This window comes from Gadus morhua, chromosome 12 (genome assembly GCF_902167405.1).
Source record: "Gadus morhua chromosome 12, gadMor3.0, whole genome shotgun sequence".
NCBI lineage: Eukaryota > Metazoa > Chordata > Actinopteri > Gadiformes > Gadidae > Gadus > Gadus morhua.
In genome coordinates, this window is record NC_044059.1 from 24741275 (window position 1) to 24756336 (window position 15062).

The following is a 15062-nucleotide window of genomic DNA, read 5'->3' on the forward strand; positions in this document are numbered from 1 at the left end:
ACACACACAGTTATGTATAACAAAAACAATTTTATTTGTTACACTGAAATTGCATTATACGTACACTAAAGTTCTTGCTTTATTAATTCTGAAGAAACTTCCATAGGCTTACAGCCTATTTCCATGATGACAAGCGTACAGCCACAAACATGTAGTTATACACTAGATTGAGCAAAATTATGTCCTGTTCATAATTGTTACCAACAACCATCACCATCATCAAACAACAATCAGAATCATGACTGAAAATATCATGAAAAAAATGGAAGACATGCATTTATATACAGATTGAAGAGCAAATCAAAGTGAAGGCAAAGTGAAGCACACTGGGACATCCAGCACACATAAGTGCAAACTAAACGAAGGCTTCAAATCATGATTCAACTAGTCCTTCTGCATGCATTTAACACTCCAAATGAAACCTGTCACGACCCACAAACTATAATAGTGTACCAGAGCTGCCCTTATAAAAGTCCTGCAAAAACCACATATTCCCCCTTTCTAAGTATGAGAAACACAAATGCTCTGCCTTTGCATTACATTCGGCCTATCTGTGCGCCTTTCTATGTTGTCTGTCCACACCATCGGCGAGCTCTTCTCCCTGTCCATCTGATGTCCTCTCCTGCTGTCCATCTCCTGGTATTTCTAATGTCTGATGCCTTGGCTCTTCCTCTCCTTCTCGCCTTCAGTCTTCTCCCTCTCTCCTGTGTTGGTCTTTCCATTCCCACAGCCTGTCTGCAGCATCACCTCAGAGCTGCAGAGGGAAACGATACAAGGGGGAAAAGGCAGATATTGTGTGGTTGAGTCAAACAAACCAACAGTTGTATGCTAATGGTTGCTCACAGCTGAATTGTAAATCGAATGGTTATGTATAAAGCTGAATTTATGGGGGCACGCTTTTATCATTGGAATATTGTTTTATCAAGAGAAAGAAGATAATCTCCCAGAATGCAGCATCTTGGGTAAACAGAATGCGCTATTCATTCACTCTAAAGTAGTATTTATTAGACATTTATTGAGTTGAAGGCATAACCTCTGAATGTGAGCGGGTCTGTTGTCCTTTATGAGGGTGTTGAGTTTGTAGTAATCCAGGAACGTCCGCGCCACGTTCCTGCCCAGCTTCATGTCTGTCGATACGGGTTAGTTAAGGCCTTTTAACCAACAGCAGACAATAAACAGGATCATTCCGGACCCTAAGCATGAACAAAACATGAAATACACTGCAGTGTGAGTCCTCTATCCCCACCAGAACCCACAAGTAGTGGAGACAGGTCCTTCCTCAATAAAGGAACAGCATGATATGGCGTGACGCATGAAACACAAAGTCTTTACTATATGGTGCTGGTGGACAGGAATGAAATAAAGCTGCAGAAAGAAAAGCGGCCCATACAATGTCCCCTCTCTCCGTTCCTTACGACAGCGGTGTGAGTGGCAGTAAATAACCAGATAGCACCAGGAGAAGAATAACGGCGGCGTAAATCCTGGCGGCACGAGGCCGTGTTCCCGCGCTAAGTAAGGCTAAATCAACAGCGGTTCACTTTCATCAGCCGCACGCATGATGCAGGCCTGCATTACACCGTGGCAATCACTTACCGCTTGGGACTTCATTGAAATTCAAAGGTGAGCGGTCGGGAGCATACATTTGCATACACTGCGGTAAACCTTTCCACCGCGTTTAGTCTAGGCGCCGTATCGATAGCAGTTTTCTCGGGACACTCATCGGCGCGTGACTAACCGCCGTTAGTCAGGGCCGATCGTTATTCCCCTTAAAATGTGATTATAAGTCGGGCGGATCAAGGTGAAAATGATGATCCGCTTTAGATGACGAAGGAGGGCAAACCGGACAGTAACACCATCGATGTGTGTCAGCGTGCCATGACTGACGATGTGGCAATTAGACAAGGAGGAGAAGTAATGAAGGGTTGGAACATCTACCTGTCTCTCCATTCATCCACCCATCAATCCGTCCATCAATCTATTATTCACACGGGGAATAAAAACCATGGCCGCTTGCCTTCGACGCTGAGCATTGATGTTTAGGGTTTGCTAGCGATCTAACATTCTTCAGCGAGCTGAAGGTGATGATGGAACAACACAGAGACATGATCTGTCAGCATCCCATGTCGTTAGCTTGTTGATGCTCAGATACTACCTGTCCACCTATCTTGGCTGTCTGTCAGCGGCTGTGTGATTGAAACAACTGGCCTACAGAAGAAAAAGGAAAAAAATAAAAGGGACTGGAACTGGACAAAAAAAAAGAGAAATCTAGGTGACGATCCAGTCGTTTTTTATTTTTATTTTTCCAATTTCTTCTGATGGTCAAAAAATGGCCTGTCCCACATAAATCTCTGTCGCTATGCGGGTGAAAACCTATTGTCCGAAGCTGTTAACTTTTAAGCCATCCATCTTGGACTTAAATGGGCTGTCTTGGTGGTGGACGCTGGGCCTGCAAAATACACACCCACATGGGTGTGCACACTTGTACGTACACACAGACACAGCCAAACACACATATAACCACACACACACACACACACACACACACACACACACACACACACACACACACACACACACACACACACACACACACACACACACACACACACACACATAAGATGATACAGAGACACACACATCGACACAAACAGACACACACAAAGTGGGGGATTGCCTGGGAGTTAAGTCACAGATATACGAGTTGGCCGTACGATCGCCAGTCTGTCACCTTGGCCTATGAGAGAGAGAGAGAAAGAGAGAGAGAGAGAGAGAGAGAGAGAGAGAGAGAGAGAGAGAGAGAGAGAGAGAGAGAGAGAGAGAGAGAGAGAGAGAGTGTCTGGTGTGTTTGTGTGTGTGTGAGCATGCGCATGTGAGTGAGCGTGGGTGTGTGTGATGTGTATGTGTGGTGTTTTGGTGTGTACTGTGCGCGTTATGTCTGGTATGCGTGTGTGTGTCTGTGTGGGTGTGTGTGTGTTATTTTTTTTATGTGTGTGTGTGTGTGTGTTGGTGTGTGTGAAAGTTTGAGTGTGTTTGGGCGTCTCTGTGGGTCTTCATCCTTCACCCAGCAGGCCGGTGGCAACTCTCTCCACACGACCTCTGAGTCTGTGTTTACACCCCATCTGGTTGTCTGTGTGCCGTTCCAGCATCGGCCCATATACCTGTTGGGACTCCGTGTGTTTATCGGCCTGGACTAAGTTCTAGGAGCTGTCCTCATTTGGTAAAGAAAGAAAAGGGTGTATGGCAAAGAGCCTATCGGTCAGAACAAACACGTAGGGGGTCCAAACACACTGCTAGGGAAGTCCTTGAGAAAGTTTAGAAACCTCTACTTATAGGCTAAAGTATGTATCCTGGATGATAGGAGATAGGCAGGCAGAATTGTCACACGCTAATTCATAGTGTATGGGACTGCTTTAGGGACATGTAGTTAGAAAGTATGCTGAAATGAAAAATGACATTCAAAATTATTCAAAAATGCCCCAACAGTCTCAGTACTAAGTGAAGATGCCTCTTAAATTGCTCCACATGGAGAGCTGAAGTAGTACAATCCGTTTTTGGCATTCATTACTCTAGGGCTGGTGGCTATCTTCCAAGTTCCAAGTTCTGCTTCAGTCCGCCTTCTAGCTAACCTTTAAACGGTAACCAGAGTACACCTTCAATAGCAGCGCCCATGAATTGAGATTCATGCTAGCTAGTAGTGTGAAGCTGCCATAATCCTAAATGCTTAATCCTATCCTAATGCCTCTACATAGCGTTCCTTGTTTACCCCCTTCTTGCTATTTGTTTGCAAAGCCATTTGATTATCTCCATACTTAATGTCAACATTAGGAAAAGGGACAAATCTTGGTTTTAGTGGCTGATCACAAACAACTAATTTAACCCGGTACACACTAGAGCCTCCAAACAACCACAAAACATTTAGCTCGAAGGAAAGAAAAGGGTGTAAGACAACGCATCAAAGATATCTGCTTAGGAATATTGGTGTGCTAATGCTAATACAATGCTATATCAAATACAAGCAAACAAATAGGAACGGACAAGCGGTAAACACCTAAATGTAAGTACGCGAATGCACTACACGCAGACGCACGTTTTCACACACACACGTGTAGTAGCTTACACACAGATGTTTAGTACACAGACAAACACACTTTGAGCGAACACAAACTTTTGTATACAAAGTCATGTAAACACACAGATTCATGCTCACACACATACATCAACACACACAAGCCCCCAACAAACACACACACACACACACGCACACGCTTGCTCTCTCTGTGCCCTTGACATTGCCCGCGTCTGACGTCAGGAAAGTTGTCCTACTCGCGGGGTGTTTTCCTCGCTTTCTCTTTGATCAGCAGAGCGCCATGCCAGCCCTGATCCCTCTGACCACGCCGGCGCCGTCGACAGAAATAACTCCTGGACCACACACACACACACACACACACACACACACTCGCAGATGGCCTCTCAGCTTGGCTCGTCACGACTCGACGTCTACTACAGGACACTTCGTGATAGACGTGCCGCCTCTTCCGAAAGGGAGGACTCCACCTCCATTGGACCGAGAAATATTTGGAGCGAGAGAGAGAGAGAGAGAGTGAGAGAGAGACAGACACGGAGGATGCCCTATCTCAGATGGTTCTGGCCCGTGGCCAGGAGCCGACCAGGTAGGGGGGCCCGTGCTGATGCAGGGAGAGGGATGCGCGCGAGTGCGTGAGCCAGGAACACAGCGTGAGGGCCGGGGCCGGGCTGACAGTGGCAGGTGGTGATGAACAGATCCAGAAAACGCGCACCCCACTCCGGTACGCAGATCCTCCCCCCCCCCCCCCCGGCCCCGGCCCACCAAGTGGAATCCCTGAACCTCTCAAGGTTCCTGCGAGCGGCCCTTAATCGCCGGGACGCGGCAGCGCTAAAACCCGTCGCACCCCGTCGGCGGCGCCCATAGACCGCGTTGCCGTCGCAAACGTGTCGGGCCTGTCACTGGGGCTCTTTAATATCTCCGGGCGCACCCTGGCTCTCGTCAGATCGATAGCGGGTCTTTGTCAGCGCTCAAGGGCATGTCACTGTAGGGACGGGCGAGAGAGACGGCGAGGAAATGGATGTTCCTGATTTGTTTACCGCAGCTGTTTGCCGTCGTTCCGGCGGTGTTTAGAGGCTTTGGGCGTCGGGTCCCCAGGGCGCCGCCGGGGGCCCCCGCAGGCAGGCAATAAGAGTCTCAGCGACACAACGGACAGGACAACAGTAGACGGTTGTCAAGGTAGGACGGGATTTAACGAGGGGACAAATATAGCGACGCCGGAGCCATCAATACATCCCAATGACAGGCACTGTCACCACGGTGACAGCTCCTGAGCTGATCAGCAATGCTAATTAACAGTCTGGGGCCACGACAGCCAAACAACAAGGGCGTGGTGGTTCTCGGACAGAGACTGTGTTCGATTCTAAAAGCCTGTCCGTCAGAAGGAGCACGTAGATGGTCCAAACACGCAGTGAGGGACGTCATTGAGAAAGTTTAGGAACCTCTACTTATAGGAGAAAGAAGGCGTCCTGGATGGTTGGAGATAGGCAGGCAGAATTGTCATGTGATAATTCATAATGTATGGGACTGCTTTAGGGACACGCATTTAGAAAGTATGCTGAAATGAAAAATGACATTCAGAATTATTCCAAAACGCCCCAAAAGATTCTGACGACAGACTCAGCGTTATCTGAAGATACTTCTTAAAGTGCTTCACAGGGAGAACTGAAGTGGTACAATCCGTTTTTGGCATTCATTACTCTAGGGCTGGTGGCCATTTTCCAAGTTCTGCTTCAGTCCGCCTTCTAGCGAACCTTTAAATGGAACTCAGAGTACACCTTAGGCTTCAATAGCAGCGCCCATGCATTGAGATACATGCTAGTTAGCAGGGCACTAAACCCAAACCATAATCCTAAATGCATATCCCTCACTCCTACTTTAATGCCTCTCCATTAATGATACCATCTCTTGATTGCCCCCTTCTTGCTATTTGTTTGAAAAGCCATTCGCCTATCTCCATACGTTTAGACAACAACATTAACAAAAGGGACAAATATGGGTTCTGGCGAATGGGGGGGGTCCCTTGTCACCAAACAGCTCGATGAACCCGGTACACGACAGGGGCTCCAAACGACGTCCCCGACTTGTTGCTGTGTGTCGCAGTGTAGAGCGGAACTCAACGGAGGCTTTGGTGACCGTACCGACGGGTGCATTGGCGCAGACCAATCTGTGTGTGTCTGTGTGACGAGAGGCGTGCGTGGCGCGGCGCCTGCTGCTCGCCAGTGGCAGAGTGGGTTTGTTTGCCCGCCGGCAGGGCCATTTGCATACTCGTCGGAGGATGTCCACCGGGTGGGGGGCTGGCGAGGCGTGCGGTGTTTCACTGGCAGTTCTGGTTCTCACCCGGGGCTCTGATGGACCCCCCGCGGCCCCCGGGACGACGCCTCTGGTTGGGTGTCACTAGCTTGTCAAGACAGACGGCAGGCCGCAGATGAAGAGAGCTGTGAACAACCTGTGTAATGTGTGAGTATGTCTGTGTGTGCGTGTGTGTGTCTGTGTGTGTGTATGTGTGTGTGTGTGTGTCTGTGTGTGTGTGTGTGTATGTGTGTGTGGGTTTACCGTATTCATGTGCATAGGTGCACTTGTGTGTGTGTGTGTGTGTGTGTGTGTGTGTGTGTGTGTGTGTGTGTGTGTGTGTGTGTGTGCGTCCGAGTTTACCATATTAATGTGTGTAAGTGTATGGCACGTGTAGAGGCGTGTGTGTTTACTGTATTCATGTGTGCAAGTGGACGCGATCGTGTGTGTGTGTTTGTGTGTGAACTGTATTTATGTGTTTCAGTGAACGTGTTTTTTGTGTGTGTGTTTACTGTATTCATGCGTAAAGGTTTAATTGAATGTGTGTGTGTGTGTGTGTTTATGTCCGTGTGTATTCCTCTGTTTAGGTGTGTGCGCAAGGTGGCCGTGTGTGGTGTGTGTGTGTGTGTGTCTATGTAAGACTGTTTATCTCTCTGTTGTTCTGTTTTGAGCAGTTTTCCTCAACCTTGAACTGATTCACTCTAAGCCCCTCATCCAGAGCCACAGTGCTTCCACTTTACAGTCTGGACTTAAAAGTCCCAGTCCCACAGAAACAGACCTGCACGGCTCGGATAAAACCATCACTGCAGCGGCAATTTACCAAAGCAAACTTAAAGGTACAACGCGGCCATTTAGACATCACGTTGCGGACACACACGCCGAAACGGTCCACTTGCACAAGAGCAAGTGATCACACACAAATGAACACACACACGCACACACACACACAGACATGCAGCGTGCCTCTACCCACCCACCCACGCACGCACACACACTGTGCACACACAGACACGAGAGCGGACTGATCAGAGGACGCGGAGGAATGGGTTGAAGAGTGGAGGTTGTTCCAGCTGTTCTAGAGAAGAGGCTCTCAGCTGGACCGCATGATGTAATGAGCCTTCGCGTTTGGCCAGAGGAGAAGAAAGGTGACTGAAGGAGAAAGGGGGCGGAGAGGGTGGAGGTGGTGCAGAGGGTGGAGGAGGCACAGATGAGAGGACAGTGGGGAGGGAAGGAATGATGAAAGTACGGGAGGGTTAAAAAAAGTAGCGAGTCGGTTGTTTCTTTTGCAGTCAATTATATTCGGTTGTCACCGAGTGAAATGACAAGACAGAACCGAGAACATGGTTATTCTAATGGAGAATAATCACTCACAAACTAGACACAAACAAAACGACACGGGGCAAAGAGGAGGAGGAAGATCATCCACACAGAACCAACCGGAGACGGCGATAAGCCCACACACGCATGCACAGGCACAAACTCCCATACCGTTGTGTTTGTTTGTGTTTGTGTGTGTGTTTGTGTGCACAGCCACTTTATACTGTGACAAAAGACTCTGGGTTCAGTAAAGGTTAAGATTTCAATTTTGGCAGCGACAAGTTAAAGTCACAACAGTGGGAGAGGAGGGAGACGGGTGAGGGAGAGGGGTCGTGTTTGGGGCTAGGGTGCTGCGTTCTGGGGCCAATGTTGCTTTTTATTTGGCATGTATTCGGTTTATAGGCATTAAAGTGCACCCTGCGAGTGTATGCGTATGGGTTTGTGTGCGTGCGTGAGAGCGTGAGTGTGAGTGTGTGAATGTTTGTGTGCGTGGGTAGCGTGGTGTGTGCAGTCCTGCGTGTTTCCGTGTGTGTATGTGTGTGCATGTACGTTTATATGTGATCACACTTATATTTGTGCATCAGTGCATGCGTGTGTGTGCGTGTGTGTGTCTGTTCGTATGTGTGTGTGCGTGTGCATGCATGTATGTGTGTGTGCCAATGGAGTCAGGTGGGAAGGTGGAAGGGGGGGGGGGGGGGGGGGGGGGGGGGCTCTGCGATGCTAAAGGTCTCTGTTGATGATTTACACGCTCCATCGAGCCGGGCGCCGGCCCGTGAAAAGCGACATGGTCGGTTCCTTCCAACCTGTCTGACCCCAATCTCCACTCTACACTGGGTCCCTGGGCAGCCTCAATACCCTGTTGTTACCCCCCGCTGGTGCCCGCCAACACACACACACAGGGCACACACACACACACAGGGCACCGGAACACAATACTGGAAGGTCAAACGGTGTCCCAATTTGACCTTCATAAAGTGCCCCCCACTCCTACTAATCTCACCGATTCCACACACACACACACACACGCGCGCGCACGCACGCGCACGCATGCACACACATGCACACACGCACACACACACGCACGCACACACACACGCACGCACACACACACACACTCTTGGTAACCTACCTCTTATCTGATGAGCTATTTTCTGAATATTGATCTTCCATCAATAATCAATGGTGAAGGAATTGACACTGAGACTGATCATCATTTATATTGACAATGTGCAGATGAGTTTGTGCGTGTGGGTGTGTATCAGTGTGTGTATGTTTGAGTGAGTGAGTGTGCGTGCATGTGCGTTTGCATGCATGGGTGTGTGTGTGTGTGTGTGTGTGCGTGTGTGTGTGTGTGTGAGCGTGTGTGAGTGCATGTATGTGTGTGTGTGTGTGTGTGTGCGTGCATGTGTGCATGCGCGTGCGTGCGTGTGTGAGGGAGTGTTCTTGAGTGGGATTGTTTGAGTGGTAGACGGGTGAAGGCGCAGTGCCAGCTCTGGGCACTAGAGGGCACTGGGGCTGCATGAGGGGGCACCAGCGAACCTCTGGTTCAGGATTAAGTGGACAGGAACTCGGCACTTAAACATGTAGGGTTCTTATCTGGCCCTCTGCATCTCGTGCTCTATCTCGCCTTCCCCTTCCCAGGCCTCCTTCTATCAGCGAGGATCGCAGCGGTGCACTGGCCGCTTCTCAGGAGTTTTTAGTTTCTTTTTTTTGACCAAAGAAGGTCAGCTGGAGGAAAACTGCTTTCCTTTCTCTATTAAGATGTCTGCGACCTTGGATCCTGGTACGATTGGTGTTTGTGTGTGTGTGTGTGAGTGTGTGTGTCTGTGTGTGTTTGTGTGTGTTAGAGAGTATGTGTTTGAGGGTGTGTGTCCATGCATGTGTTCATGGAGTCCAATTGTTTCTTTTTATTCCCTACCTCCCCGTTGTTTGATGCCGCAGGCACAAGTGAGTGAACAATATACTTATCAAGACACACACACACACACACACACACACACACAAACACACACACACACACACACACACACACGTACAAGCACGCACACATACAAACACACACACAAGTGCACACACACAATCACAGACACACACACACACACACACTCACACACAAACACACAGATGTTCCAATCTCTCCTTTGTAAATGAAATCAATGGGTGCAGCATTGACATGGCCATCCTGTCACTGCTGCTGCGAGAGAACAAGACGCAACAAAAGAGCAACACGGTCCTCTGGAGGCCACGCATGACACACACACACACTCACACACACACACACACACACACACACACACACACACACACACATACAGACAAACACACACACATACACAAACATAGACACACAAACACACAAACATGAGCACACACACATACATACACACAAAAACACACAACCACACGCACACACATAGAGACAAACACACACACATAGCCAAACACAGACACACACACACACACACACACACACACACACACACACATACATACACACAAAAACACTCGCAGGGATAGACACAGACAATAAAATAATGACTCCTCCAATGACTACCAGATCGATTGGCCAGTGGCCTCGGTAGTCTCACAATGAGAGAAAGTTAATGGTTGTGAAAGATGAAGAGAGAGAGAGAGAGAGAGAGAGAGAGAGAGAGAGAGAGAGAGAGAGAGAGAGAGAGAGAGAGAGAGAGAGAGAGAGAGAGAGAGAGAGAGAGAGAGAGGAAAAGAGAAGACAGCAGGTACACTATGGGACATAATTATAGGTCTTCACCTTCATTAGTGACCTTTTGCGTGTGCCTCAACACACACACACACGCACACACACACACACACACACACACACACACTGAAGAAGGATACATGTTTCCTCTGTGTAAGGGACTGCGGCCGTGCTCCCGGCGGTCATGTAGCTGTAGAAGGAGACCTCCAGAGTGTAGCAGTAGGAGGAGTCGTCAAGGAGACCGCCCAGGAAGCGCCTGCCCGTGCCCGCCTTCACCGTGTCCCGGTTGAACGACGTGCTGGACTGGAGACAGCCACACACACACACACACACACACACACACACACACACACACACACACACACACACACACACACACACACACACACACACACACACAAACACAGGTTACGCTTTCAGGGAGAATCCCCGGTCTGCTTTCGTGATCACAATCCATTTAATCAGGGGAGACAGTGGATCGGGTCTGAGAACGCTTTTATGATATATATTCGCTAAGAAACTCAATTATCTCAGGATCACGGCTTTGATATGCATATCGATCGTGACATGAAGCTCTGCGCGTACGGGGTCACTGTCAGCGAAGGGCAGCAATGGTGCTGTCCAGCTCACTCTCGCATCCTTGAAACACAAAAAACGTCAAGAGTGAACTTTGCAATCATGCACAAGGGCAGAACCGAGGATAACAACACATTGAGTTCCATCTCGTCACCAGTCCCACGGCCCCTGTGTGTTTCCAACAACTTCACCCACCACAACAACACACTGTTGTGAACCAGTATCGGTCATGACGGCCTCTGGACCACGGCGGCTCGCTGGGAGAAGTAGCGAGCCGCGGTGACCCTGAGCAGCGGCGCTATCAGGCTGCTAATTAGCTAGGATACTTACCGCTGCGCACCGCTCAGCCACACCCACCGGCTCTGAGGACCCCCAGCTGAGGGCCCAAGCCGCGCCCACAGACCACCGCTTCCTCCACCACCACCACCACCCCCGCGGGGGAAAGGGTAATTGGGGTGGAGGAGGAGGACTGCCAAGCGTGTAGAGCACTTCCAAGTCTGGGCCTTCTTGGGCAAACAAAGGGCACCCTGTATCTGTGTGTGGTGCACTGCCACGCAGACGGGGCTGCACGTACCCCCACCCCCGGAACACGTTGGAGGGCATGTTTCGCTTAATGGAATGGATGTCTTTCATACGTGGGTCTCATATGACCTGTCAAAATGAATTGACACTTTGACACTTTCTAACAATTCTCGTGATTTATTAGCGATTCTCTCTCTAATTTATATATAAAATATAATATACATATAAATTAGGTTAGGGGGGGTATTTCTGAAATTCTCTTTTCTACAAACGTAGCAGTACGGCCTCCTTTCAGCCATTTTCGAATGTCTCCTTAATGACACGGTGTCATTAATGACACGGTGTCATAAAATGGCTTTTTCTTTTTTTTTTATATATATGATTTAAGAAAAACTTAAAGGACTTGGTGTCTATTTTTGGGTTTCGACTCGTCAGCTGAAATATACGGAAATATGATTACGTCTTGGGAGGAGTGTGGAAAAAAAAGTTCCCATTCAATGTCACTCCTCTGTGTCGCAGTGAGAGTTCTCTCTGCTGAAAGGCAGACCTGGCGCCCACCGGTGGGAGTTGGCCTTGATTGTGTTGGGCGGCACCGCTGCTGTACTGGGCTCCAGCTTGTGCTGAATTGGCACCGGGACAACGGCACATTCAGGGAGCTGACCCCTGGGCCAGCTGTCACAAAGTCAAATATGCACACACACATACACGCGAGCGCACAGGGAGCCTGCCCTCTCACACACACGCACACACACACACACACACACACACACACTTGGCTACGATCGGGCACACTCTCACACACACACACACACATGCACACAAGCATGTGCACGCTCACGCACACACACACACACACACTCACACATACACAAGCATGTTCGCGCTCACCTATACACACACACTCACACAGACATACACATGCAAGCATGCATGCGCACACGCATGGGCCTACACAATACACATACACGCGCACACACTCTTTGCTACGTGCGTGCACACTCACACACAAAACTCTCACACACACAGTCTAACATATGAATAGACCCATGAATTACACACATAGACACGTTAGCCCTTACTCTCCCACAAATTACATATAAGACACATCTCATAAGTGGTACCGTCAAATAAAACACTTTACATGAGGGTAGAAATCACACCTGCTGCAAACACACACACACACACACACACACACACACACACACACACACACACACACACACACACACACACACACACACACACACACACACACACACACACACACACACACACACACGCATGCACACACGACCCTAGACTATTAAGGTTGTATTTAACCCAGCCAGCGTAACGTATATAACCTGTCCCCGGTAACAGTCAGTGACATTTCATACGAGGGTGCGCGGGTCTCGGCCCTGCAAGGCCCGCCCCTGCTCCCAGGTAAGAGTGGCGTGTCAATGGGTAATAAAGGTTATTCTTTATGGTGTGTGTAAGTGGCTCCACTGTGAAATGTCACTGTCACACCGAGATGAAGGTCAGCAGGGCCGACGGCAGGTTGAGGGTGGGGGGCGTGGGTGTGTGTGTGTGGTGGGGGGGTGGGGGGGGGGTATACAGATATATAACGGTGAGGAAAGACGGCCGGATGTGTGTGCGGTCAAAGCAAGACGTTTAGGGCTGATGAGATATTTATCTCCGACTGCCTTTTTCCTTCTTAACTTTCACCCCCCACACTATTCCTCTGCTTACATATTCCGCTCAGACGAGACGTCTTTGCCAACAGCTGGCAGGCTCGCGCCGGGCAGCAGCCAGACTGCTGTGTGTCTAAAGCCGACGTGTGGGACGAATATAACCAACATGTGTTCCCATCGAGGGTACACACACATGCATTTGTTCCTGAGTGAATGGACATTTTGCATGGGGGGGCCATTTTCAACACGAGTTCAGCCAGAAAACCTGGTGCTACCCGGAGCCCTTATTTCTGAGTCTACCAGCTGGATTTGAACGTGTGCCGCCTCACCACAGGATTCTACTGCTGGCTACTGAGCACGGGACCGGAGTGAGGCCTTAGCTAGTGCCTTGCTCAGGGGCAGGCACAGATCTGTCCTTCAGCCCGGGGTTCAGAGTTACAGCACTTTGACTGCACGCATGACTAGTGGCGCGTAAGGGAGGGTCGGTGCCACTGTCACATATGTGCCATGAAGACTTGGTGCTTCACGAGAAGGTTTAAAAAAAAAAAAAAAGACGCAAGATACATTGTGATGGTGCTGGTATCAAATAGGCTAGACAATAGATGTCTAGATAGACAACAAAGACACTATACAAGTAAGATCAGCTTGATCCCAGGACTTTATGGTCTTTGCTGACACTCCTGGTCTTTGCCGCTGCTCCTGAGATGCGTCAGAAAGATTTCTCTTAGCGCTTCTCTCTTCTCCATCATCCTGGAGGCAGCTGCAACGAGACCTGAAACTGACAGATCTTTGACAGACCGCTCGCTGTTTTCCTAAAAGGCTCCTAAAAGACTTAAAGGAACAGAGCAGGATTGAGTGCTGTCAACTTCAGCTCTTGGTTTGTATTTTTGACATATGCTGACAGTCACCTGTTGTTTGCCTGGTGTTTAACCCCGGATTGATTCAGGATGATTAGGATTTTAGAAAAAGTGTGTTTGTGTTTGTCCAAATGTTGTGTGTGTCTGTGTCGGTTAGAGTAGGTTTGAGTGCCTGCGAGTAGTTTCGTTTGTGCGCTTGACTCCAAGTAAGTGTGCGTGTGTGTTTGTGCGCTCCGTGCATGCGCTCGTGCATGTGTGTGTGTGTGGTTGTCTGGGAGTAGTTCTGTGTGCATGTGTGAATCCGAGTAGGGGCGCGTGTCTGTGGTGCGTGCGTGCATGCGTGTGTGTGTATGTGCGTGCGTGTGTCCCTGCGTCCGTCCACCTGCGTGTGCATGCGTGCGTCCGTGCGTCCTATCCACCTGTGTATGTGTGTGTGTGTGTGAGTGCGTGCGTGTGCACCGGTGAGCGCGCCTCACCAAGGAGAAGTCGGGCGCGTTGTGACAGAGCAGCCGGGGGAACACGGCCTGCCGGCGGACGCGCTCCTCCTCCTCAAAGACGTTGCCGTACATGAAGCCGTTGAGCATGGTGGAGTGGGCGTGCACGTCGATGTAGAACTCCAGGTTCACCCGCTGGAGGAGCGGGGAGGGGGAGGAGAGAGGAGAGGGTTAGAGAGAAGGAGAGAGATGTGAGGAGAAGGAACGTTGACGGATACAGGGAGACCCAAAGGGAAGGGGGAAAAAAAACATGAAAACGCAGAAAGAGAAATAATGGGAGATGTGGAGGAATGAGACACGGCAGAGGGGGAGATAAATCACAAAAAAAGAAGGGCGACAGGCTGCTGGGATATCAGAAAAAGGCAAACAGAGACAGACACAGACATGGAAGATAGAAAACACGGCATATTTCTCTTTTGGCGCCAACGACAGTAAACATTGGAGCCGGTCCACCGGGAAAAAGCAATGGTCGGTCGCTCTCTCTCTCTCTGTCTGTCTCTCTCTATCTCTCTCTCTCAGTTCCCTGGAGACAGC

At 49.5% G+C, this 15062-nt stretch overlaps 1 protein-coding gene across 1 annotated transcript in view; it reads right to left on the bottom strand.

Annotated features, from left to right (window-relative positions):
- Positions 1-10: 10 nt before the first annotated feature.
- Positions 11-15062, bottom strand: part of agbl4 (AGBL carboxypeptidase 4) — a gene marked incomplete in the record, with an annotated part of 238584 nt that continues 223532 nt past the window's right edge. Inside the window, 4 exon segments of the mRNA XM_030372609.1 lie at positions 11-754; positions 1034-1127; positions 10550-10712; positions 14511-14663. Coding sequence (XP_030228469.1) covers positions 646-754; positions 1034-1127; positions 10550-10712; positions 14511-14663 — 519 coding nt within the window.